At 36.1% G+C, this 25,894-nt stretch overlaps 5 protein-coding genes across 19 annotated transcripts; 3 read left to right on the top strand and 2 right to left on the bottom strand.

The window, feature by feature from the left end:
- Positions 1 to 154: 154 nt before the first annotated feature.
- Positions 155 to 2,581, top strand: beta3GalTII (beta-1,3-galactosyltransferase 6). 2 transcript variants are annotated; one of them, XR_004234790.2, is made up of 3 exons: positions 156 to 1,133; positions 1,192 to 1,583; positions 2,433 to 2,581. XR_004234790.2 is itself a non-coding variant. In XM_031974131.2 (2 exons), exons 1-2 carry the CDS (start codon positions 406 to 408, stop codon positions 1,475 to 1,477), a joined length of 1,014 nt encoding a protein of 337 aa, XP_031829991.1. In that variant the 5' UTR covers positions 155 to 405; the 3' UTR covers positions 1,478 to 1,483. The 2 variants fall into 2 exon arrangements, 1 of the variants encoding a protein (XP_031829991.1); XM_031974131.2 differs by lacking the exon at positions 2,433 to 2,581 and having other exon boundaries at positions 155 to 1,133; positions 1,192 to 1,483.
- On the bottom strand, positions 2,351 to 4,018 carry Ing5 (inhibitor of growth protein 5). Of its 2 annotated transcripts, XM_031974132.2 has the most exons (4): positions 3,758 to 4,015; positions 2,845 to 3,297; positions 2,585 to 2,763; positions 2,351 to 2,502 (listed from the first exon to the last, which is right to left on the bottom strand). In XM_031974132.2, exons 1-4 carry the CDS (start codon positions 3,792 to 3,794, stop codon positions 2,401 to 2,403), a joined length of 771 nt encoding a protein of 256 aa, XP_031829992.1. In that variant the 5' UTR covers positions 3,795 to 4,015; the 3' UTR covers positions 2,351 to 2,400. The 2 variants fall into 2 exon arrangements, with proteins under 2 accessions (XP_031829992.1, XP_076230309.1); XM_076374194.1 differs by having other exon boundaries at positions 2,450 to 2,763; positions 3,758 to 4,018.
- Positions 4,019 to 4,700: 682 nt separating this feature from the next.
- On the top strand, positions 4,701 to 6,888 carry LOC116425878 (membrane protein BRI3). Of its 2 annotated transcripts, none has more exons than XM_031974140.2 (3): positions 4,701 to 5,022; positions 5,430 to 5,588; positions 5,778 to 6,888. In XM_031974140.2, exons 1-3 carry the CDS (start codon positions 5,002 to 5,004, stop codon positions 5,907 to 5,909), a joined length of 312 nt encoding a protein of 103 aa, XP_031830000.1. In that variant the 5' UTR covers positions 4,701 to 5,001; the 3' UTR covers positions 5,910 to 6,888. The 2 variants fall into 2 exon arrangements, with proteins under 2 accessions (XP_031830000.1, XP_031829999.1); XM_031974139.2 differs by having other exon boundaries at positions 4,722 to 5,022; positions 5,425 to 5,588.
- Positions 6,889 to 8,983: 2,095 nt separating this feature from the next.
- On the top strand, positions 8,984 to 13,342 carry black (glutamate decarboxylase-like protein black). Of its 3 annotated transcripts, none has more exons than XM_031974112.2 (3): positions 8,984 to 9,498; positions 11,586 to 11,986; positions 12,246 to 13,342. In XM_031974112.2, exons 1-3 carry the CDS (start codon positions 9,208 to 9,210, stop codon positions 13,219 to 13,221), a joined length of 1,668 nt encoding a protein of 555 aa, XP_031829972.1. In that variant the 5' UTR covers positions 8,984 to 9,207; the 3' UTR covers positions 13,222 to 13,342. The 3 variants fall into 3 exon arrangements, with proteins under 3 accessions (XP_031829972.1, XP_031829974.1, XP_031829973.1); XM_031974114.2 differs by lacking the exon at positions 8,984 to 9,498 and adding an exon at positions 11,069 to 11,495; XM_031974113.2 differs by lacking the exon at positions 8,984 to 9,498 and adding an exon at positions 11,070 to 11,476.
- On the bottom strand, positions 13,308 to 25,788 carry LOC116425870 (alanine aminotransferase 2). 10 transcript variants are annotated; one of them, XM_031974118.2, is made up of 10 exons: positions 25,645 to 25,788; positions 25,368 to 25,571; positions 24,785 to 25,299; positions 22,195 to 22,344; positions 21,988 to 22,112; positions 20,837 to 21,539; positions 16,056 to 16,385; positions 15,378 to 15,822; positions 14,875 to 15,143; positions 13,308 to 14,805 (listed from the first exon to the last, which is right to left on the bottom strand). In XM_031974118.2, exons 6-10 carry the CDS (start codon positions 21,143 to 21,145, stop codon positions 14,527 to 14,529), a joined length of 1,632 nt encoding a protein of 543 aa, XP_031829978.1. In that variant the 5' UTR covers positions 21,146 to 21,539; positions 21,988 to 22,112; positions 22,195 to 22,344; positions 24,785 to 25,299; positions 25,368 to 25,571; positions 25,645 to 25,788; the 3' UTR covers positions 13,308 to 14,526. The 10 variants fall into 10 exon arrangements, with proteins under 10 accessions (XP_031829978.1, XP_031829976.1, XP_031829983.1 ...); XM_031974116.2 differs by having other exon boundaries at positions 24,785 to 25,571; XM_031974123.2 differs by lacking the exons at positions 24,785 to 25,299; positions 25,368 to 25,571; positions 25,645 to 25,788 and adding exons at positions 24,071 to 24,274; positions 24,383 to 24,597.
- Positions 25,789 to 25,894: the final 106 nt, after the last annotated feature.

Below are 25,894 nucleotides of genomic sequence, written 5' to 3'. Positions count from 1 at the left end.
TAATAAATTTTCCAAATCTTATTCTTCTTATTAATATACACAATTATTTAGGTAATAATTAAAATACTAAAAAGAAAAATAGCATTAATTCATTTTATTAAACGTTTATTGATAATTTATTTGAAATATTGAATTTGAATATTTGTGGAGGGGATGTAACAGCAACGTGTTCGTAGAGGGGATGATTTACAAATTTCAGTGAATTCGATCAGCTGATCGTCATTGACAAGATTGAACTTCTTAATATAAATGAAAATAAGTTTTTTAAAAAGAAATGTTAAAATTGTAAATTATATATATTAAAAGAAGAAATCTTCGTGAGAATGCTAGTACGTCAAATCGTAAATACACCGAGGTAATATCAGGAAAGTTAAGTATGCTCATTGATAGAAACGTGTTTACTAAATGAATTCAATGGCACTTCTACCATTAAAATCATCATCAAAAAATTTTTATACAATGATCAGGAAAAAGTTTTACTTCAAAGTAAACATTCCAACATTGTTAATAATATTTGTGGTTATTTTGCTGTGTGTACATTTCTTACCCTCTACAAAGTGTTCATCTGATAAGGAGGACATGAAAAGCAAGTCAAAGTATAGGCTTGTAATACTTATACTCTCCAGTCCTGATAATTTGGAACAGAGAGCAACTATTAGAAAAACATGGTTGGCACAAAAACATGCTACTGTCAAACATCTCTTTGTAATAGGAACATTGGACGTATTACCAGAACAGAAAGAAACTTTGCAGTCCGAAAAACATAAGTTTAACGATTTGCTTTTATTGCCAAGATTGGTAGACTCTTATGGAACATTAACAAAAAAGGTTTTACATTCGCTTAAAGAAGTATACGAACGTCATGACTTTAGCTACTTAATGAAATGTGATGACGATTCATTTGTGCTGGTACATAAAGTTTTGAAAGAATTAGATAAATGGGACAGTAGAGGAACCAAGAGGGAATTGTATTGGGGTTTCTTCAATGGCAAAGCACATGTTAAAAGGAGTGGACCTTGGAAAGAAACTGATTGGATATTATGTGATTATTATCTTCCATACGCGCTCGGAGGTGGATACGTTTTATCCTTCAATCTAGTTAAATTTATTGCAGTGAACATGGATATTCTCAAGTAAGTTAAATGTTGTTTAACATTGTGAAATATGTTTACCTGTTCCATAAATTTTCAGATTGCATAAAGCGGAAGATGTGTCAATTGGTCTTTGGTTAGCACCTCTGGCAAATATTGAACGAAAGCATGATGTCCGTTTTGATACAGAATACAGATCACGCGGATGCTCCAATCAGTACATAGTTACACACAAACAAACAATTGCAAATATGAAAAATATGCATGAATATTACCAAGCATCTGGAGTATTATGCGCCAAAGAAATAAGAAATCGAATGAGCTATCAGTATAATTGGACTGTTCCACCTAGTCAGTGTTGCAACGTACAATCAGGCATTCCATAACAAATGAATGATTTCTTCTTATGCAGTCAGTACATTAGTCATTTCTTAAAGCGGTTGTACATATCTATCATGTGTAAAGCAATATCTAGTCTAAACATTTTATTTGGTAAGTATACCCATGAAAACATCATTAACTTAAATAATCCTCGATCTTATTAAACATTTGCATTTTCCATTCAAGCTTTCCTAAGACACTCAATACTGCTTGTAAATATAGTATATACACTTACTGTTGTAACAAAACGTCTGCATTGCAGAACATTAAATATATTTTCCTTAATTATATATATATAAAAGGTTTATTTATATTGTATATTTTATTTCAACAAAAAACTTATTCTCTATACAGTGTCATTTACATTTATAAAATATAAAAACAGTAATAAGTTTAATTTTAATACTATAATTACGTTTCTCAATACTTAATTTAAAGACAAAATTTCGATAAGCGAATCACAGGTGTTCGAAAAACGGCCAAAGAAAAGAATTATATAAAAATGTAAAGCTCTTATTTGAATTTCAGTTGTATATAATAAATTACTACTTTGTACATCTAAAAAGAAGGAAGAGAACAATAATCATGGCCGATTCTCAAATCTCCTTTTCTGTGATTAGCAAATATTTTTGCTGCACTTTCATTACATCCAACATTGCTAGCAATGTACAATAATACATTTATTGTTTGTGTACCCTTGAAGGAAGGAATACTCTTATAACAATGTTGGATGCAATACAAATTCAGCTATTAGCACTTTCCTTTTGTTTTCACTTATTTTTTTACAAATTTTCTACCTTTTTTACACAATTTAATTCCATTTCATGTTAAACCATGAAAATTATTTTGTATTATACGCTAATTTTAGAAATAATGTACGAGTCTTTTCTTTAAGATAGAATTAACAATAATTCGCAAACCTTGAAACTTACTTCTTTTTTCTATCTTGTGTACATTTAGGACAGTACCATTTCCCTTTAGGTTTTGTGGTTAATCCAACGCAAGCGAAGTGGAACCATTCTATGGGACACTGCATTAGAAAAAGACAATAATATTATGCCCATAAAAAAATAATAAATTAACAAGGAACAGGTATTGGAACACAGACTTACATCAGGATTATCACAACCAATCATTTCTCCGTAAGAAACTTGATGACACAGACAATATGTTGGTTCGTTGGGATCAACTGGCATATCTAAGACATCTGCTGGATGCCCAAGAGCACCAGAATCCACTTGTGCTCCACTTCCTACAGCACCGGCAGATGATGCAGAAGCCACACATCCACCTAGTATAGGTACAAAACAAGAATAATAACTTCTCCTTTATCAATGATGATGATTGAAAATATGAAGACAACTAAACTAACCTTTTTTCTGTTTTTTCCTGGCAGTCTTTGACTCATCTTCGCTACTGGCACCAGCAGCACCCTTCTTGCGTTTCTCTTTCTCTTTCAACTTCTTTCTACCCTTTTTACTAGCATTATTTTCTTCTTGCGCTCTACTACTAATTAATGCCTTGTCCTGTATTTCAGCTTCAAACCTTGCCAAGTCTGAATCTAGCCTTCTAATGTGTTTGTCTACTAATTCATATGTCTGTATTGCTAACTGTACTTTGTCATCTCCATACTCTTTTGCCTTATTAAATAAATTTTGTATATGAGTAAATTGTTCCTTTCTCTTCTCCGGAGATTCCTTTTTTAAGTTCTTTAAATAATCATCTGCCAATTTATCGATATCTTTCATTAACCCTTGGGCCCTAGTATCTAGATCTCGCATTAAAGTGAAGTTCCTTTGTAACTCAATAGGTAGATGTTCCAAACCTAAAAAATATATAAACATATTATAAATCAAACCAAAGCATGTAATCAACAAACAGTTTTTCAATGTACAAAGTTTATATCACAGTGAGAACAACTTCTTTTTCCAAAGTAGACAAATGATTTGCACTATCAAAAATAAAAACTGCTAATAGTTGTAACAAACTTAATCAACAAGATATTATTAATTTATAAGTTTTGAATACTTCTTATATAAAACTTCGTACAAGGCAGAACTTTCAAAAATTTCGTTGTTTACTTTTATTTACGTTTTTTGTCATTTCGTTTTAATTTAATAATTAATGTACCACGTACAAATTGTAGAATACTGCTAACAGAATTCAATGAATTGTAACGAGAAATGTATTGTCAAATAATTTAGTTTTATATTCGATATAATACATAAAAAAAAACAGTTGTTTTTTCATGGTTTCGACAAGGTGGAAAAAGATTGTATACTTACTGTCTAAATAATGTTCCAGATACAGTGCCGTCGTCATGGTTCCCTTCACTTAATCACGGAATGAAGAAAAATTGCACGCCTCATGTAAACGACTCAGTGTAATCCTGAATTCCGTAAAATTTATTTCAGCCTATATGGTAAAAAAACTGTTGAAACCACTTCGCAAATGAGCAATCGATGGTCGTAGATGGTAGAAAGTGATAGACATCACGCTCATGGCTGCCAACTATACCCGCCATGCGTATTCATGGCGCGAAAGCGCCATCTACTACATTTAATTATTTTAGGTAAATAATTGTAATTTGAGACGATAGATATTAATGTATATTTATATTATGCACAAAAATATAAAAACTAATAATTATGCTTATACTTTACTTTGATTCGATAAAATCCTCAATAAGAAATATTTATCTCCAATTAACCTATATTAATGAATAGGTATACTTATTCTGTAACATTAAATTTTCAATTATTACATATATTTTAAAACATTGAAAATATAAATACTATTTGAAGAAAATATTTGAATTTCATTGAATTATTTAATGAATAATAAAATTCTGAAGTTGCTTGAGTGAGTATAACATTGCTTTTGAAATTTCGCGAAATTCAAGAAGTCCAACGAGATTTTAGAGAATTGCAGGAACTATTTTGCTGTAACCCCATTGGCTGATAGGAACATTCATACAAAATATGCTTTCTGGATTCTGTTTCGATTAAATAAAATTTGTTTAAATGGTTATTTTTTATATTTTATTACTGAAGATAGATTTTTATTAAATTATTGGATATTATATTATTTATAGCGATGTTAATTTATACTGACGCGGTTAAAATAAAAAATTATTTATTTTAACGTTCAATAAAAATAAATGTACTTTACAGATTACAGAAATACAAATGGAGAAGTTTATACAAACGTTCAGGTCGAACAAATAATGAAACGACGTCACAATAAACTGACCAATAAGATTTATTCCCTAATCAATGTTAATCTTGTAGGGTCCGTAAATCTTTCTCAGCGGAAATAACGATGCATTATCTGTTTTGGAAGCGCGTCACGAGATCGAAGAAAGCATTCCAGGACTTAGCTGTCAAAAAAAATTTAGTCACAGAAGTACTAATGCTGATTATCTAATTAACCAATCGGTTGAACATCATATCTATAAAATTATTAAATTCACGGTGAACAATGGAAGAACAACCGTTGAATTCAGGAGCTGACAAATCTCCATCTTCCTATGCGATTAATATTCCTGAAAGTAAGTTTATTTATATGTATAAATATGTATTCAGCATACCCAAGCTTTAATTACTTAAAAATATAATTCGAAAATGATTCAGCAACATCACGTTCTTTTCTAACAATTTTTTACCTTTTTAAGAACCAATTGTTTACTTCATAGTACTGCGTTATAAACATTGTTTAAACAAGTAGTTTAAACAAGTAATTTAAACAATTTCATTTTCATTCAAACATTTAAAATGTTCTTTGTTCATTGTCATCTGAATTATTCATTTTGCAAATGTTCAAATAGCTGAAGACCTAATGTATAAATTAACTTTATTATTGAATGAAATTACGAATTATTATATGACTATTAATTGATATATTATTGAATGTTTATTTATGTAAGCTATTCATTCTATAATAAATTGTTTAGATCAGGTGCCTCCTATGAAGAATGCTATGCAGTATAGCCCAACTGCTCCGCCACCACCCCCAGGATATTATCCGAGTAAACCTGCAACTAATAACTTTGTACCATCTTATGGTTCTACGGATTCCACTAACATTGCAGTAGTCGGTGGATGCCCTGCATGTAGAGTGAGTACTCCCTTAATTATCTACAAAATAATTCGTTATTGTATTTATAATTGAGTTATACAAGTTATAAGATATTATAAACACATATATGTTCATTCATTCTCATTTCTTTGTTAAATGATTCATCAGATGATAGAAGTATTTATATGAATTTCACAGTGTCATTGATATTAAACTTTTGAAATACAGGTAGGTATAATGGAAGATGATTTTACATGTCTTGGACTGCTATGCGCAATTTTCTGCTTCCCCATTGGAATAATTTGCTGCCTTCTGTTAAAAACACGGCGTTGTTCTAATTGCGGTGCTTATTTCGGTTGATACATAATGATTTAAATAATATAAGAAAATTGCAAAATTTAAAATTAGGTATGTTACTAAGTTAATATTCGTATAGATACAAAAATATAAGAACAAACATGTTAAACGGATTTTTTTTAATTATTTTGTGCAACTATAGTAATCTAAGCTATAGTTCTAAGTGATTTATACAGCCCACCTGATATCTTTACGATTTTAAATTTAAATTTGTTTTAATTCTATAAAATTGAAATTTTTCTAAATTGTGTGTGAACAATTTCGATTAATATTGTTGCACTTTATTACAGTATATTTTACCAATAATAGAGAGTATAAAGCAACGTTATGGCATATTTTAAAGTATTATTTTAATATATCATATAAGAATAAAAAATTATAAATTTATTTAGATTAATATATGTTCTTATTTACATTCTTACTGGATGTATAGAAAATATGAAAGTATATAGAGGTGTCCGAAGCAAAGTTCATTGAAATTTTCATAAATAAAGTTTATAATTTGTATTAAAATAAATATTAATTCGATTAATGTAATTCATTGAAACTTGTTGCTGACCTCTTTATCGATCTTCTTGTAAAATTTTATACTTTATAGCAATATCTTTCAGTGCCTGTTACTTAATTTTTGAAAATTCATTTGAAACGTTCGAATCTCAAGTGAAATGTTAATTCACCGTTTTTCTGATGCAAAAATGCAATCAGTGAATGTCCTAATGTTTCTGTAATATCATGAGAATGTAAATGTAAATGTAAATGTAAATGTAAATGTAAATGTAAATGTTAATGTTAATGTTAATGTTAATGTTAATGTTAATGTTAATGTAAATGTTGAAACTTGTTAATTGCTCACTTTATAAGGTATATTTTTATAATAAGATCAGTACTGAAGATGAAGAAATTGTTCTATTACTGTAATATTTGTAAAACTTTTTGCTATATGTATACAACACGAAGAATAAAGATTTTATACTATATTATATTTATCTAATTCTTAGCATATGAGCTTCGAAAAGCTAATAATTTCACACTACCTGGATTTAAACAAAAGAAATAATATTTTGTACCATACTTTGAAGATTTTCAATCTACAATGCATTAATTATTTAATAATGAAACATTTTTTTAAGTGAATATATTAATATTTATATTTGTAGGCATATTTATGTAAAGAATAGAATGATTACAATTGATCGAGTTATCGTTTTAATCAATTTTCATTGACTTTTAGAACCTTTAAGACAATCATTAAAAGAACTACATCATATATTACTTATAACATATCTCTTTAAAGACATATCTTTTTCAGATACTCAATCTGTCGGTGATATGATAAATCTTCTATGTTTGAAATTACTTGTACAGGTATCACACATCTACAACAAGCATTATCAACCTTTTTGCTATTGAAAAACATTCATTCGCTCTTTGATAACTGCCCAAGAAACATTCAATGAAATAAGCTGCAATTTGTACTCGTTTTATCCGCAATTAATGGACAATAAGAATTTATCGGCAGTCAAAACACTACAGTGACCAAATGACGGCCGTAATTTAAGAAAGTTTGATCTTAATAGCATGTGACATCGTACACGCGATGCATGAATGACACGTTTCCGCTTTTGCAATCCCGAAAGCATGTATATTCATTTATGCATATATACTTCAAGTATTTTTCTTTTTTTATTGCGTTATTAGAGTCGCATAATCACTGTCACATGCTACATTATCTGCACACCTATAGTTTACGACCGACGAAATAAAATTATGGAGTCTTTACACTTAGTCAAACGAATGGGGAGTTCCCCCACTTTTATTTATTTTATTTAATTCTTACTATTTAGTAAATCTTGCAATTTATGAAATATTTTTCTTGCTTTTGTAAAGCACAATTTTTAATGTTATCTGTTATATGAGTTCAGTTAAAAGTAATTGAAAAAGTTATAGTCATAGTTCTTTTTTTCAAGTGATTGCCTAAGTGTTAAGTGCGAAGCGCTAATGAAAATGTTCTATCTAAAAATTCCTTAAAAAAGCTAATTAAAGGAGTTTATATATTAAATTATTAACAATATGTTAATTATACGTTAAATTATTAACAATAAATATAATGTTAATAATATATGAAAATATTTTAAAGAATTACTTATCGCCTAATTGTCCGCCTTCAATGAGACTGATCGCTCAAAAACCATCAGCGATTGTACTTAACTTCCCACGACTGAACGACGTCATAAAATTATGTAAGGAACGCAGTTAAATAAGACTCGCTCGTAATAAAAATGCAAATTGCGTGGTATCGCGCACAAGTTTGTTTTAATTATGAAATATCCAGCTTTTCATCCGAACTCAGAGAATTCTCGTAACTCTGTTAATTACAAAGGATAGGTCAATACCCAGAAAAATATTTGATTTCTTCGCGGCACACGATCCCAATTGCAACTTTGTATAAATAGATTTTATTTTTAATTTAATAATTATATATTTTTCCAATATTTCTTTTATATTAGACATTTTTATATCTTCCTTTATATTTTTCAATATTTCTAAAATATATTTATATTTTTTTATATTTCCGTGCAACTTGATCTTTTTTTCTTTAACCCCATGGCCCTACAATATCCTGTCAGACTCGTGACGAAAATTCAAAACTGAATTCAACAAATCCAAGTGTTACTTCTTTTTTAAAAATTTTAATTAAATATTAATTTTCTATCATCAATCATTACTATTTGGAGTAAACGTAGACGTAGAATAAGCATCAGAATTTTGTCTTTTCCTAATAAATTATCAACGATAAAGAAGTTGTATCGATCATAGTTAAGAAATCAACCATAGGGCAAGGGGTTAAAACTCCTGTGCCTCGAAGAGTTAATCAGTACATACGAAGGAGATTCCCAAACGAACCAATCAACGTCAAAATAAGAAGAAACCAAGTCTCCACCAGACTTTTCGCTCATAGTCCAGAAAAAGTTAGTCAAAATCCACAATAGACGTACTGAGACTGATGTCCAGCCAATATCATCTTGAAGTGCTTGCAGCTGGGTTGACGGTGATGGTCCACCGGCCAGGACACCCTGTGCAGAAAGGTTCCCAACCGATCAAGACTCCTCAGTGTCGGTTCGACACGATTCGATAGAAGTAGGAAAAGGAGAGCCAGTCGCGCGCTATCTCCGCGAATAAACGAGCCGAAGGTAGTTCACACGCAACGATCTTGTCCTTGGTTCGCGGGCATTAATAAGTATAAAGGAAACTAGACGAGCACCACGGCACCCAGACCGAGGAAAGCCTCGGTGCGTCAGTCATGCCCACGAACGAGGAAATTTCGATTGTATCTCCGGATCAGTCTCGAACGCTGGACAACGCTCCGAGCAAACTGGCTTCAAATATGTCTTCGATCACCACGAATGGGCTGAAGAACGATTCCGTTCGTTCATCCTTTGACAACCAGGACAACGCCGAGGATAGTTATCTGGACTCCAACGAAGAGGAGGACCTGGAGGATCATTGCTACAAGAGTCTACCTGTCCGACAGCTTCACGAGAAGTTCATGAGGAGCTTCGTCGACCTGCTCCTGGAGGAAGCGGTGTTTGAGGTGAGACGACGATTTCTTGGGGATAAGGGTAAACAAGATTTTAACCCTTCGTCGACAATGTGGAGCATTATCTCGAAAATCTCATTTCTTCATGACTTCGTTAGGATTTTGAATTTTTATTTTGAAATTGATATGGAGATATGGGTGGAGTATTATTTATAAATATATAAATGATAATTCAATGAAATTGAATTATTAGTTGATATTATTGGATATTATTGAATATTATGGAATATTATTTAATATATTGAAATTATCGATTTCAATAATAATTTAGTAAAATTAGGGACTATAATAAGTATCCTGGAATTTGTTCACATTCCTACAGAACTCAAACAATAAAGAAAGGCCACATATTGCCGGCGGAGGGTTAAAATAATTTTCAAATTTTAAAGTTTTTTACCTGGTCCAATGGGAATTGAAATTGATTTTCAATTTATCTTGATTACTGGTGAGGAGACTTTCTCTTCTAGCATCAAGCGACGAGTGTTGGGTCCAATTATAATTGTCTGTAAGAAGTTACGGGCAAGGTGTTAAATGTTTCTTTTAAAGATTATTGCTAAATTTGTTTATACTTAATTGTGGTTCGAATGATCCACGGTATGAAATTATTAGAAAGTTAGAGGCAGGATAAAATTAAATCTATCTTTGGAATACCGTGATTCATGTACCGCCGCATGCCATTGATTTACATATTAAAATGTTTAAAATTGGATCATGCAAATCCTGACACATTTACCGCGAGACAGAATGTATATTTACACATTATTGCATGCTAATGTAAGCAATCAGTGTCTAGTTATATCCAATTAACACTTTGTCTATCGGAGGTTGTTGGACAATCTTGAAAATTGAAATAGCCAAGGATTTCTTAATTCATTTTTTAACAACTGGAGTAACTAATATTGTATATTGATAAATTATCTCGTTAAATTTAATCTAATATTATTTAAGAAAAATTTTGCTTTCAATATATCACAATTATTGTGAAGCTTATTCGATATGATTTCCGGCATCTAAATTAACACTAGAACTACTATACAGCTCAAATTGGTCTATTTCAAAATTTTGATTTCAAACATAATTGAGAATTATTTCAAAATAAATTTGTGTATTTGTATAGATGCAAGAATAATAGACTCTCCTAATTTTTATCAAAATTATTCTAATTGATTAATAACTGAATAATTATTTTAAAAGTGTTCTAATTTTTAAAAGAAATTAAAAATAAGTCACTCCAATTACTCGGTAGTCTTAATACTAAAATCTGAACAATTTGAAAAAAGAAGTCATTAGAACGTTCCATTATACATTCCCACCAACGTAATCCTAAAATCAAACAAGAATACCCATTTGAATTCAGAGCATTCCAATATTAAATAAGAAGCTTACCCTTCATTTCGACAGGAATTCGCATTTCCCAATCTGAAATGGGTTTCCCGCGGTTGAATCCCGACTGTCGAATACTTTTCAAGCATTCCCCCCCTCCGTGGCACTGTTAAGCGTTCCACGTGAGTCAAACATTCGTTATGCGCTTTTTTCCTACGTCAATAATTAACGAGACACCGTCAATTCATGGACAAAGAATTACGCCGCAGTCATGACTGCTGTGACTCGCCTGCAGCGGATGAGATAAAACACCTGCGTCACGGAGGAGGAACGATCCGAGGCCCGCGTGCCGAACGGTGTAGGAATCTCCGCGGCGAAATTCTTAGAAGCGGCTCGCATCATGAGGAAAGTGTCGACGCTATTAAACGCTAGTACAAACTTTCCTGACTTTCGCAGAAACGCGTTGCGAAACCATGTACGCGGTGTTGCTTTTTTGTTCAACTGCAAACTAGCCTTTATCGAATCGAAGGACATAGTCAAAGAAACGTCCCGGAAACTGGTGACTTCAGTGAAGCAGAACAGCTGTGATTTCTCCTCTTCCTCGAAGTCTTTAAACGTACTGTTCCCTCGATGATCATGAGACTGAAGGGTACCGCTTCTATTATCTGGTCCACAGCTAACAATCACCTAGCAATAATTAATGATCGTTATATCTTTTTCTGCAACATTGTGGAGAATTACCATTTCTAATTGTTCAGGGAACCTCGAGGAAGAGCCGTGTGGTGGAGTGGATGGAGCCGGCCGCTCTCCATTCAGCCGTTGATCTGACGCTCTCCGATCAAGGATGCTCCCACGAGAGACTCGCCTCGCTGGCTCGCAACGTGATCAAGTACAGCGTTAAAACGGGTCACCCGCGGTTCGTGAACCAACTCTACTCGAGCGTGGATCCGTACGGTCTCCTGGGACAATGGCTGACAGACGCTTTGAATCCTTCGGTGTACACTTACGAGGTCTCGCCGGTGTTCTCGTTGATGGAGGAGGAATTGTTGAGAGAGATGAGGAAGATAGTCGGTTGGACGGATGGCAGAGGCGACGGGATATTCTGTCCAGGTGGATCCATTGCCAACGGCTATGCCATCAATCTTGCTCGCCACTACAGGTAGTGATTACAGTGAAGCTTTGAATTTCGTTTGTACTCTAGGGAGATGGCTTGATGTCTTTCTAGCTTATAGTTTTATAAGGCTTGATTGGTTCATCAATGAATAGCAAATTAGTGATTCAAAGTGTCAGGAATTAGGGGATAAAACTAGCAGAGAATTGGCTAAGAAAAAATGGAAGCTGATCAATTAGCCTAGCCATCAAGTGATCTCCTAGAAATACCTGTTCGCTACATGTATTAACATATGTGTTATTCCTAGGTTTCCTCAGTTGAAGGATTTGGGACTGTCCAGTGCTGGCAGGCTGATAGTCTTTACGTCACAGGATGCTCATTATTCAGTTAAGAAACTCAGCGCATTCCTAGGAATAGGAAACAACAATGTATATGAGGTGCAAACCGATGCTAGGGGCAAGATGTGTGTCACAGATTTAGAGGCAAGGATCAAACAAGCTATTAGTGAAGGTGCCACTCCATTGATGGTATCTGCAACAGCAGGGACAACTGTACTGGGTGCTTACGATCCTTTGAAGGACATAGCAGCCATCTGCAAGAAGTATAGCCTGTGGTTTCATGTTGACGCAGCCTGGGGAGGTGGAGCACTGATGTCTAGAAGCCACAGACACCTTCTGGATGGCATCAAGCTGGCTGATTCTGTTACCTGGAATCCCCACAAACTGCTAGCTGCACCCCAACAGTGTTCAACCTTGCTACTGCGTCATGAAGGTCTTCTGCAGGCTGCACACGGTTCCAAAGCTAGTTACCTTTTTCAGCCAGACAAGTTTTATGACACCTCCTACGATAGTGGAGACAAACATGTGCAGTGCGGTCGACGGGCGGATGTACTGAAATTTTGGTTCATGTGGAAGGCGAAGGGTACAAGGGGTCTTGAAAAGCACGTGAACCGTGTCTTCGAGTTGGCGCACTATTTCAAGGATTATATAAAGCAGAAGCAGGGCTTCAAGCTACTGCTCGAACCGGAGTGCACTAACGTGTGCTTCTGGTACGTTCCGCCTTCAAAACGCCACTTGAAGGGTGAAGAGCTGTCGACAGCGCTTAAAACAATTGGGCCAGTGGTGAAGGAACGCATGGTTAAAAAGGGATCAATGCTGATCACTTATCAACCGCTGAGGGAGCTGCCGAACTTCTTCAGGCTTGTCCTGCAAAATTCTGGGCTGACGAAAGCTGACATGAGGTTCTTTGCGGAGGAGATCGAGAGACTCGCCAGTGATTTATAGAAATGTGCATAGTTAGCTGTTCAAAAACATTTGAAGATAATTCGAAATGCGGGGTTTGTTGTAAAAAAATTATGTATCGTGCAACGAAACCTGAGAATAAAATATTATTTTTCATAAAATCCATCTGGAATAATGTATACAGCATAATAATTCTTTTATTTTTCTTTTTTCATCGATTTTTCTTCGGAAAATTGTTTTATACCCTTTGATCGTTGGTCTCTTGTACTAAGCGTGTTCCTGGTAACAGATTTTGCATCAACGTAATGGTTGCGTGTGTAAATGAAGCATACCGAGCAGTATGCGTTCTCGAAAGACGTACAATCGGATACAATATTGTCTTCTCGTGTAGGATCATGTTCGAATGAACACTTAAAGCCCTTAAATCTCGTGTAATTGCACAAACCATATTAAACATTGGTAGACATTTAACCAATATCATCTCGTGTAATCTTCGATATTATAAACCATTGCACATATAGTATATACTTGATCTAAGTAACTAATACCAAACAATAAAAAAATATATTAATTTAAAGTAATGCTCAATTACATTAGCAGTGAAAATTGAGGAAAATCAATATTTTCTTGGACAAGTATAGAACATTTGATAATGGGTATTCAAACTTACAATTCAATTGTTTCGTAACAGTAAATAACTTAACTGCAATTTATGACAAATATCGAAGATCTACGATAAACGTGGATACACAAGTTAGGTAAATTTTGTTGCACTCGTGCGATAAAGTAACTTCATTACTGAAATTATTTGTGGTTTATCTACTTAATAGGTTTACACCAACAATGGTGGACAGGGTTATTGCTTTCTTAAAACTGAGTATTTGAGTAATGTAAACAAGGAGTGGATCCCTAATAACAGGTATTTAGAAGCTGACTATACTTGATCTGTTAAAATCGTTGTGAGTATTATAAAAAAACATATCATATAACCGCGCAGCAGCATCATTACCCATGAATCACTACACACATACGCACTCATCACGCACTCCAGAATTCTGAAAAAGAAACAATTTCATCGACTTCTCAACACAATAACAAATTCGTACTACATATATATACATATACAAGCATTTGATAAATTGTAAAGTTCATTACATACTATCCACGCCAGAACTCGTACCGATAAACGACTTAACAATTTTTTTAAGTCCCTTTTGTAATTTTTCGTTACAAAATACAATATATTCTTCTCCTCGGTTAAATTTATAGAAATTTAGATAATTTGCACGTTATCATTCCGGCGTTTCAAGTACTATTAAAAATGCAACAATATTACAAATTGTACGATTATTTGTACTCTTCCAGGAACTTAATATGAAATTGTTTTAAACTCTCAAGCATTTGTTTCATCTTCTCCTTTTGTGGCAAAATTGTTGTTCTAAAATGATAGGTTCCAGGCCGTTGTCCAAAACCTGACCCAGGTATCACGCATATGCCAGTAGATTCTAACAGCTTGAACGCATAGAAAACATCGGGTTGTTGACCCTCTGCTTCAGCTGCCTTTATGGCCTTTTTTGGTAAGTCGAATCTTGGGAATACGTACATAGCACCCATGGCTGGATTCACCTACAATAAAAAACGAAGTATTAATTGAAAGGATTAACAAAACTATGAAAATAGAATCCTTTCCAATACCTTGAATCCTGGAATGCTGTTTAATGTATCGACTACCAGTTTCGATCTCTCTGCCAGAGACCGTAAAGTCTCTTCTTTTTCTTTTACGAATAACTTGTAGGATGGCTCGTTTGGTTTTGGGGGATTTACCACAACATCCATTACTACCTGGCCCAAAACAGTGGGACAGAGCATTGCTGAGATCGATTTCAATAGAATCGCCATTACTTTTGGATCCATGTTAATTAGTTCACCGTACCCGCCGCGAATTCCACATTCACCCATATAGCCTGGAAGAAATATTTTACGATATAATAAAATAAAAAACAAATATCTAGTAGGTTGTATAATATTTTTTGCAAAATGTTACTTCGATAATCGACAATGAAACTGTTCAAGAGATTATATGGAAAACAAAGGAATAACGACAACAGGAGTACAAAGATTTATGAGTAAGAAAAACTCGACATTTTATATTATACGACCTAATAAATAATTACTGTCAACTTTATGCTTAGACGTACCCTTAGACACAGACATAAAAGATGCTAATTCCATTTTACTGTACGGTTCTCCCATCTCAGCCATAACTTTCTTGAAAGAGTGGAAGGCACTGTCCTTATCATATACGTTGTCCTGATAAACCTCATCGGCCAACAAAAACAAACGGTTCTTGTATGCAAAACGAATGATGTCTTCAATGTTATTACGTGTGAGAACCTGGCCAGTTGGGTTACCAGGATTAATCACTACTAACACCCGTGGGTTGGATGTTCTGCTTGCTTCATTTAAAGCTCTATTTAACTCTGAAATATCTAGTGCCCATTTGTTCTCTTCGTTTAGGTAGTAACCTATCTGTGCAAGGCCAAACTCTGCTATCGTAGCAGAATAAAGGGGATACTGTGGTATGGGGATCATCACACCAGATGGCTTCCCATCTAGTTGTTCGTTGAACAATTTCAGGACTGACTGTAACAAAATGAATTACAAGTGATCGTATGTCACATGTTTCCTTATAAATAAATAATAGTAGAATATAAATAGTAGTGACTGCTATAAACATGTACACATCAAGAGCATCAAGAAATATATATTAAATGAATGATAAGAGCTACTATTGAACTCTGAGATATTTCTTAAGAAAACTTTAGGTATCTAGAATACACTATAAAAATAATAAGTAAAAGAAATAATTTGCACACTTTGATTCCATCTGAAGCACCATTTGAAAGGATGATGTTGTGATAGTCACAGGGAAATCCGTCACGATCTTCTATATACTGGGCAATATGTTTGCGGATGATTTCAATTCCAGCTGATTCTGAATACGATCCAACACTGCCTCCTTTACATCCACATAAAATGTTTCTGGCTCGTTCCTTTGCATCCTCAGGGTAACTTGGATCGTCAAGAAGATTTGGTGACACTGTCAAAGTCAGTACTTGTCTCAGGAAGGTGATTGGTTGTTGTCCCATGGCATGTGCATCTCCAACATTAGCTTTTATCACCTCTTTAAATGGCTTCTTAGCTCCCTGAGAAATAATATATAATTAATAATATAAATAAATTATAATATTTTTATTATTAATTAACAATATAAATAATATAAATAAATATTGATCTTATGAGAAATTTATTTATCTTAACTCTGTAAATATAATATACAACAGTTATTTTAATCTACATGAGGAGTTCGGTTCATTCCGAGTACAAATATTAACTTTGCAAAGAAATTTCCTGCTTATATAAGGATTAATATATAAGTACTCCAATACAAAAATTAAACTTCATTATCTGAAAAGCTATTTACACAATAGCATCTAAAGTATACAATAGTAAAGAAAATTTGGAATTATTCCAAACATTAAGATCTCTCAAAAAATGACCAGTATTATCTACATGTGTGTTATCACTCTTTGCACTATAAGAGGTATCCTTATCTTAACTGAACTTATTAGTAACACAAATACTGATTAAAATCCAAAGTTACCAGTATAGACCAGAGCATTGATTACTCTTTTAAAAAGAAGTTTGGAAAACTTTTTATCCAGAAGACTTCAATCTTCTTTAATGATCTTATATAATTTATTCTAATCAATAATATTGAAACAACGAAAAACAATTATACCATAATTATCATACAATAAAGATAATCAACATTTTCAAGCAAACTGATTAGATAAAGAAATAAGGTCTGATAAGACTGAACAGCTTCTACATTCCCCTAGTGAATCAGTAATTGAATCGACACACAAATGTCGAAAAAAATCAACTGATATTTTCCAGATAAATTTTCCTCATGTGCCCTACAGTTATTGTAAATAGATTTCAAATGTAGCCAAAGACATAAACAAACCGCTGTTGGCACTACTGCCGCCAATGACTCACAGTCATTCCATATTCTGAAAATTTAAATATGCAACAGCATTGGTGGTAAACCAATAAGCGAGTTGCGTAAGTACCCACTGAAACATGCTATCAAGATTGTCGAACACGCGACACGAATAACTGATCCAACAATCAATCGATATTTCAATTATCAATACCTATAAAAACTATACAACCCCCGGGATACATGGAAATCGTTTTACACGATGACCTTCTGGAAAAAACAATTTAAATATTGCCTATTTACTCCATTATCAATCAGAGCCACCTTACAAGGGACGTTGCAAGGAAATAACAAGTAGTGTGCATTTACTATTATTTCTCTAGAAAATTGCATTTCCATCGTGGAGAATATTACATGGATTTTTATTATGGCTTTTAGCTTAACGAGGCTCATTCTAGTCAATTTAAAGGAACGATGCTTAGAGAAGTGTAATTATACGGGAGTCGGGTAACAATGAATGAATTCCTTTTCTAAAAGGCCTTGACTCTTTTCACGTTTCCGGCGAATAAGAGATACATTGTATGACTACTTTATGGACGTAAGATGTCATAAGTTTGAAAAATATTTATCTGTCTAGTCTCGGCTTATTATCTCGAATTACGTGGTCGCACACCGAACCGCTTAACCCGACTCGTGTTACTAAGCCGCAATAATTCGTGCCTTATACCAGCTGACCGGTTTATCGTTGCGAAGTAAAAATCTATGGAACAAGGTTCACGACTATGGTTCCCTGATTTACGAGCGCTTGGAACATCGAGCAACAAGACAAAATGTTTCCAGGACGTTTCAAAACTGGTTCAGTTGCATTGATATCGCACGATAATCGAAAGTCTATTCTTAGCCGGCAACGCCTTGATGCTAGATTCTTCGACAGGTGGTTCCGGTGATCAATGAAAACAAATCGAAACTGCACGTAGGAAAAATAATTAACGATGGAGTTTCTTTTAGGGGATCACTGTAGATCTGACACGTTCAACTGTACGAAGAGATGCTTCATCGAAATTGTTTTGTCAGAAGAAAATTGAATTCTTAATTATTAGATGAAAGATCGTTTCTTTTTGGATGCAAATACTTTTATTAGATTCTTTGATAGGCAAAGAATATTTAAAATAGAATAATTAATGGTGGAATTTCTTTTTAGACTCATTGCAAATTTAACATGTTCAATTATGCAAAAAATTGCTGCTATATAAAGTTGCGTTCATACAATGCGTAAACATCATAAAAAGATTTCAAAACAAAACCTCAAGAACTATAACAGCCACCCTATGGTGCGCCAACGGGGAAACTCTTCATAAAGACCTAGGAATAAAATACTTAAAAGAGCAAATTAAAAAATATGTAACAACATACAATGATAAATTAAAGACTGACCCCAACAAACTGGCTACGAACCTGACGCAATTCCAAAAATCGAAAGACTGAAGAGAACGAAACCACACGATCTACTGAATAGACAATGAAGGAAAGAAAGTGCATGAAAGTGCAATCATATGCGTGTGATATACAAATTATCAAATTTGCAGGTAAACTTAAATTGAAAATAAAATTTAAAAAAAATAAATAAAATTGTGCGAAAGATATTTCATTTAATTTATTTTGTGAGAAGAAAATTGATTGATTAAATTAGATAGAAATATTTTTACTGGATTGTTTAATAGTCTAAGAGTATTTAAAATAAAGTAATTAACGGTGAAATTTCTTTTTAGAAATTCTCAAATTCTTCTTTAAAAAATTGAATTATTAATTATTGGAACAGAGATCATTTTTTTTTCTTCAGAGAAAAATATTTTTACCGGATATTTTTGTAGGCAAAGGGTATTTCAAATAGAATAATTAACGATGGAATTTCTTTTTAGGATCACTGTAGATATAACATGTTCAATTTTGCAAAAAGTGCTTCATTTAATTTGTTTTCTTAAGAAAAAAAATTATTAATTATTGGATGAAAGATGACTTTTCCTTGGATAAAAATATTTGTACTGCATTTTTTTACAGGCAAAGAGTAGTTGAAATATGTTCTATGCTATGAAATAAATAATTATGCTAAATCTTAATTAAAATTGTTCTAGAACACTATTTGATTATTAAATGTCAATATTATAGCGAATGATAGCGAGTAATATGTCCAGCTGTTGTTATATGAACACTTGAAACGAGTTAAATGATAAAGGAAATGGTAATTGTGTTGGTACATAATGTAACGCGCGACTACAGGGCTCAAACAATTAATTGAAATGAATCATCACGGTTTATATGTCACGGTAACTATCTCTTATAATTGTTTGACAAATGACGAATAAGGCATATTCGATTTAAACGATATCAGTGCTAATTGCTATATTAAAATAATCTTAACTCGTGAAATTTGCAAGTAGAGTCAGAACAATAAATACAAATAAAATATAGTTAGTTCAATTTGCATCTGCTTGCGTCAAGCGGTTTTTATCACTATTTAACAGGCATGTCACGTTTTTCACGTTTGAAAACTACCTCCACTCTGTTAATGTGACGTAATGTTTATCTAAGTTTGACAATTATAGAATAGCCAATAGTTTTCCTCCAGACTTCGCGATATAGGTCTGTTAGAACATAACCTAGTCGAAATACTACTTTAATAAAGTAATTAAGTGTAATTATATACTCAGCACCATTTACCGCATTATATTCATACACAGAATGCGAGAATTGATAGTTGAATTATTCCTTAGTTCTACTTGCCCATTCAAACATAATATAAAGCTCATAAAAGGCCACTGAGACGATTGTACATAAATGCATATTAAACTTTGATGAAAAAAGATTATTTACAAAATAAATCATCCAATCCTTGACGAATACACATAAAAATATAAACATATAGAAACTACAATGGAATTCAATGTATAATAATTAATTGGAGTAACATTTACCTATATCCATATGCTAATATTTGAATATCCTATTTCAATAAACAAATTCTAGACTCCATTATAATCAACCCCTGATTTCCTATTAGTCCCTTCCAATCCACATCACCACAAACAATCTCCAAAGACAGCCATCTGGCAAAGGCAAAAAACCAAAACAACCGCCAACATCGAAACGTCTTCAGTGCTTTCAAAAAGAAATCACATGACTACCAGACCAGGACGCAACACAAAAATACAGTTACTCCTAAACACCATCCCTGTACATCCCCATATTATTTCATACTTGTCACATCAACACCATTCCATACAACGTCCGCACACGACGGTCCCCAACCCAACCATCCATAGAACCATACAAACATTCGTCAACTCTGAACTCCTTCATCGATCTTCACCCTCGCGTCCGGTCAAAAAACTTGCCAGCCGAAACCGTCCGCGTCACTTCACGCGCTCGCGTAGATCGATCCCTGGTGTATCTGGCTCGAAGGGGTGCAATGACTTAGGTCCCGATGACATTGTCCGCTAAAGACCCCCATACACGTTGAAGCAACGAAGCAGGCATGGCTACAAGTGACGGATCTCAGCCTTTATCGAACCAAGAGCCGAACCTATCGCTTGCAGCGATGCTCGTATCACCGCAAATTTCAACGTGCACGAGAGTCTTAACGGAGCCGCTTACCTTCTGCAACTCCTTTTCGATCTCGATGGCCCTAAGGAGCAGCGGCCCGCGCACCGCGTACTCCATTTTCCGCAGATTGGTGAATACATTGTCCTCGGTGAGGACCTTGCCGCCGGGTGTGACGCTCGCCATCCCGCGACGAAGTGTTCGCTCGACAGCCGGCCGCTGGACTACCGCCTTCGCAGCCGTCAAACGTGCGGATGCTCTGCCTCCTGGCGTCCCTGACCCCGCCGAGGCAGCAGCCAGTTGTTCCCACGTCCTAACACGACCGCCCGCGATAACAGCGTTCCACCAGCGTGGCTGCGGCATCGTTGCACCCGTTCGGTCCTCTCTCTTTGCTACCGGTTCAATCAGTTCGCCGGACGGTTCCGGATAATTCGCCCGGCAAACACGCGAACCGCCGGGGTGGGGAGATCCCCGAGGAACAGGAGGACGAAGGGGGAACACGGGCGTGGCGCACGCGCGCTACCCTCGACCAAGCCACGGGAGAGGCACGTATATAGCTGACGGAAAGACGATATACCTACACGACCCTATTCAACGTGTTTTTGCACGCGTATGCATAACCGCGACATATTTTGCGTTACGTAACGACGGATTTTTGGGGAACCGCTCGAAATCCGATTGAATGGTTCCTCGTGCGAGCTTCGGGAGTTTTTGTCGGTGCTGAGTTTGCCCGGTGTACCCGGGGATCAGTGGTTGCCTGCGAAAACAGGTTCAGCGATTTTCAAATAAACATGTTTTGCGAGTTTCAAGCTGAGCGGTTTTATGAGTACAATCTGTTTTTTTTTCATGTGAATGTACTGTGACAATCTTCTTGAGAAAATGGTTGTGATCGTGTTTGGTGGGAGTAAGGGGGTGTTGTGATTGATTTTTGAGTGACTGCTGAAGGCTAAGGGTCTAGATACTTACGGGGTATAAGGTTTGATTGCTTGAGAGGTGATTGGAACTCGAAATTTTAAATGTAACGAAACTTTGGTGTATGCGTGTGGAATAATAAAGTTGGAAATATGAATGACGGCTCTTTTCACTGGAGAACCGATTTTAAAAGTCTACTTTGATTTTTTAATTGTGATCTTGTAGAGCTAAAAGAACGAAACTTTAGAGTGAATGATCTTTTTAGAATGATTCATTAATTCAACGACTCGAACCTGTCCTTATGGTTCCACTGGGTTCACCGTGTAGATGGTACCAATGTACCTGCGCGGTAGATGAGCGGAGACTGTAACAGGGGTTGGTAACAACGTGTATGCGGAGGGTTGATTTCGGGGATCCCCTGTGTACAGTCAATAGTAGACATATATAGAATAAACTGAAAATCATAAAAAGTATAAAAGATGAAAAAAAAAAATTAAAACCTTATTCAGATCCTTTTTATACAAGATCACCATAGAAAAGTTAGTCAGACACTTTTTTGGATTTTACTTCGTAAACTGTCTCCAGTCCTCGCGATTTTGACTATTTCTTTTTGTCTTCTCTCACAAGGAATGCGCCGATCCTACGCACACCTACAAATAAACATTAAGAAATGTAGAAAAATAAATATAATGCAGTACAGATTCTAACACGATACTTTAACAAAACGGTTCATGTTATTTAGAGAACACTCGACCCACTTATCCAGGAATATGTTTGTTATCAATGAGCAGCTTTCCATTATTTGCATTACGTGGCATATTCGGTGATAACGGAGCAGAAACTTTCCATGGGAGTTCTACTTTATCGACTGAGGCCGTCGACGATCGCCAAAGTAATTTAAAAGCGCATCAGTCGCAGAAACTTCGACTGATATTTTCACGACTCCTTATCAATAATCTCTGACGCGTTCTTAAGATATTTCCTAACACTTTAGCTTACTTATCTATGACGAAAACCATATTATTTCTACGTTCGTACTCGAAACCTCTATGTCCTAAAACATTTTCGTTTTTAATTATTTAGTTTAAGGCGTGGTAATAATTTTATAAACATATTTATACTCGGTACAAATGATAATCTGTGACAATATACGTAACTAAAATAATTGAAACAATAAAAAAGGATATGTACAATTCACATGTGATGATTAAAAACAATGGTAGAAATGAAAAACAATATTTCAGGACACAAAGGCTTGTTGTTCCTGATACTTTCCAAGTATTACACACAGCAAGCTGTTGCAATTGGTAAAATATTTTGGTCATTGTTAACTCCGTTTCCCTGCAGCTAAATCATCCTCGTGGACTGTCAGAGCCCGTCTGCCTATTGCATCCGCTTCTATTGATATTATCTTTTGAAAGTTCTAATGGCAATCAGAGCGAACGATCTCCCGCTGGATTTCAAGGAAATACGGTCACTTTCGCGCATCGAACGCAACATCGATTCATTTAAATTTTGCAACGAAATACCGCCGAGATTAATTATGGATACCGATCGATCGGCCTCGACGGGAAATCTGAATGCTCGCCATGACTTAGTTTAGCAGCCTCGATCCGGTCTCTGCGGGCTAATCCTCGCTGGCCCAATTCCCCTATTTATCTAAGTCCCATATTCAACTGAGCTCTGACAGCTCACCGACAGTGTTGTTTATGGACGACCAACACAACGGCCTTATGTCTCTGACAGTCCCAATTGCCAGCGATATGAGAATCGAAAGGAAAAGTCTTAAGCGAAGTTCAAAGAACCGATTATCTCAATAACGTTAGTCATCAGGTTTCAAAAGGTAATGCTTGATCATCGGACTTATCCATATCGCCTCGTCAAATAACCTTTCCAACGTGACAGTTCCGGTACAAATATCCTTTCTCGATAACGACTAGATAACAGTCCGAAATTAGTGTGCACATCAAAGCGATAAATTAGTATCTGTCCGAAGCGTCTCGTACAAAGAGTTCGGAGAAGCTTATCGTCAGCAGCTCGAACAAGTTATCTGCCTCGATAGTCAAAGACGTTTGAAAACAATCCCTCCAAGATCACTCGTAATATCAATCGACTCTTCATGCTACTGGGGCCTTGAAGTATCCGCGCCCTGACAAGTAATCAATATCCTCTTGTTACAAGCATCGATCACCAAGGTCACTTCAAGGCTACACATATCCTCAAATCAGTCGAAACCATAACACGATTACTTTTTAACGCGCCAACCAGTGCTAGACCGCAAGCTGAGTCTTCAAGTAGGCGAGGACAAATTTGAGAATAGAAGAGACAACCTGAAGACATTGTTCACGAACCCATACTCGAAGCGTTAAGACTCACCCGGTGCTAAGAAGCTATCGGGAAGAATGAATCCAAGCCGAGAGGTTCTTCAACTTCGAAGCGGTCTCCCGCAGACCGGATTACCTTCGGTCCCCACGAAAGAAGCCACTAAATGCTAACGAACGATCACCTCCCGCCTCGCCTTCCCTCTCTCTCTTTCTTTCCGCAGCGGGTTGGCCACTGCTGAATGTTGCTCGCAATGATCTATATTCAGAAACATCGGGTCAGAACGTGTCCGTGCCCGGGGGAGACCGGTCCAGCGGGTCGCCGCACGCGCGCGCCTTTTCACGGTAAAGATTCCGACGCGCTTACCTTCGGCCGCCGGCGTGGAACGAAACGCGTCCAGCCCGACACGGGGAACAACAGTTAGCCGAACAGAAGAATGGGGGTTTCCCTCCGTCCGATCGACGCCGGCGACCGGAGACACGCCGGCCGCCAAGGAGAAGAAGAAGAAGAAGAAGAAGAGCGTCAGCGGCGGCTTCGACGACGCCGCGAATGCGTGACGCGTTTAAGTTTCATGCTCCGTCACCGAGCGCCGGTAGATCAAACAGAACAGGAGGGCCACTAGAAAGCTTTCGCATTCTTCGGCCACCGTTGCACCGTTCTCTCACCTTGAAACCTCATTCGCGGTGCCGGAACACGAATGCACGTTTCGCGGTTTCACGGAGGATCGACCCGACCGACCGACCGACCGACCGACCGTCCGTCCGTTACCTTCCACGAATCCGCCAGTTCTTCCCACGACGGGGACCGAAGGGTCTCTGCTGCGTGCACACGCTGCGGAACAGAGCGTGCGCAAGCTGCTGCACTACACCCGGTACCAGCTCTCTTCCTCTGGCGTGATTTGGATCACTGATGTTCGTCGGGGCTGCACCGAGGTTGCGATCTCCGCACTATGGACCCTGCTTTTCGTAACGCGAGATTACGCGAAGGCGTGAATGGTTTCACGCGAATTGTACAACTTGCAACCGTGCAAGCTCTCAAAAGTTTGACAATGTGTTTAGAAATGGTCAAGGTATTTTTGGACACATATTGAAACACCTCCTAACCGCCTACGTCTAGACGGTGTATCTTAAGCGATGAACAATTTGAAGCGTAATAATCGTGCTTGAAACGGCTATAAATTTGCCTAGCCGGCTATTGCGGTTTTTCCTGTGGTTCATGCTTCTAATCTTCCTCGGTTAGAAACAGTTCCCTTGAAGCGAAACGTGTAATTCCTTTCCTCGCGTCTGCAATTGTTCATTTAATCGTTGGCTATTACACGTTCAAGGCGACTCCTTAGCGGTAACGTCATTACCGGATTAAAAATTGCCAGACCAATTTCTTCTCAGAAAACATGCTGTATTTGTAACCTTGATGATTAATTACGGAACTATTCCTCATCGTTGACCGTTGCATCCGTAGCAATGGTTCTGCCCATTGTAGAGAAGTTGTCTCCAAGGACTGTTTCAGTGATGTGACCTGTAAGGTCGGTCAAGGTCGCGGCACGAGCCGAACCAACCTATAAAATAAAGGTTACAAGGCTGCTTTAAAGCGATCTCCAGAAACTAGTTCTGCTAGGAATATTTAGCTACCTGCTCGTAACCTTGAATGACCTTCCAGGCTGTTGAACCCGCACGAAAAATGAGCCCTGTCCGACGATAAAAAGTATAACGTCTCGTTTTAAAATCGAGCCCGTCCTTGGGAAGTTCGCAGCCGCGCCATCTGTGAAAGAAGCGTTTCCGTCGAGCGTCACCCTCGTTACCGCGGCCAACCGAATTTTCACCCGCGAATTTCTCGGCACGAGCGGTACCCGAACGCGTGGCCTGCAAGCAAAAACACGTT

The sequence above is a fragment of the Nomia melanderi genome, chromosome 2 (genome assembly GCF_051020985.1).
Source record: "Nomia melanderi isolate GNS246 chromosome 2, iyNomMela1, whole genome shotgun sequence".
NCBI lineage: Eukaryota > Metazoa > Arthropoda > Insecta > Hymenoptera > Halictidae > Nomia > Nomia melanderi.
Note: the sequence above shows the minus strand (reverse complement) of the source record. Positions and strands in the feature narration are given on the sequence as shown.

Bases quoted from the DNA above. Each gene is read 5' to 3' on its own strand.
- beta3GalTII (XM_031974131.2), top strand. From the start codon at position 406: ATGAATTCAATGGCACTTCTACCATTAAAATCATCATCAAAAAATTTT. The intron at 1,134-1,191 runs GTAAGTTAAATG...ATAAATTTTCAG, and splicing joins GTGAACATGGATATTCTCAA to ATTGCATAAAGCGGAAGATG.
- Ing5 (XM_076374194.1), bottom strand. From the start codon at position 3,794: ATGACGACGGCACTGTATCTGGAACATTATTTAGACA. The intron at 3,298-3,757 runs GTAAGTATACAA...TATATTTTTTAG, and splicing joins TCTGGAACATTATTTAGACA to GTTTGGAACATCTACCTATT. The intron at 2,764-2,844 runs GTTAGTTTAGTT...TACCTATACTAG, and splicing joins CAGGAAAAAACAGAAAAAAG to GTGGATGTGTGGCTTCTGCA.
- LOC116425878 (XM_031974139.2), top strand. From the start codon at position 4,953: ATGGAAGAACAACCGTTGAATTCAGGAGCTGACAAATCTCCATCTTCC. The intron at 5,023-5,424 runs GTAAGTTTATTT...TAAATTGTTTAG, and splicing joins TGCGATTAATATTCCTGAAA to ATCAGGTGCCTCCTATGAAG. The intron at 5,589-5,777 runs GTGAGTACTCCC...TTTGAAATACAG, and splicing joins GTGGATGCCCTGCATGTAGA to GTAGGTATAATGGAAGATGA.
- black (XM_031974112.2), top strand. From the start codon at position 9,208: ATGCCCACGAACGAGGAAATTTCGATTGTATCTCCGGATCAGTCTCGA. The intron at 9,499-11,585 runs GTGAGACGACGA...CTAATTGTTCAG, and splicing joins TGGAGGAAGCGGTGTTTGAG to GGAACCTCGAGGAAGAGCCG. The intron at 11,987-12,245 runs GTAGTGATTACA...TGTTATTCCTAG, and splicing joins AATCTTGCTCGCCACTACAG to GTTTCCTCAGTTGAAGGATT.
- LOC116425870 (XM_031974116.2), bottom strand. From the start codon at position 21,145: ATGCCGCAGCCACGCTGGTGGAACGCTGTTATCGCGGGCGGTCGTGTT. The intron at 16,386-20,836 runs GTAAGCGGCTCC...ATTATTTCTCAG, and splicing joins TCGAAAAGGAGTTGCAGAAG to GGAGCTAAGAAGCCATTTAA. The intron at 15,144-15,377 runs GTACGTCTAAGC...TATTTCTTCCAG, and splicing joins TTTTATGTCTGTGTCTAAGG to GCTATATGGGTGAATGTGGA.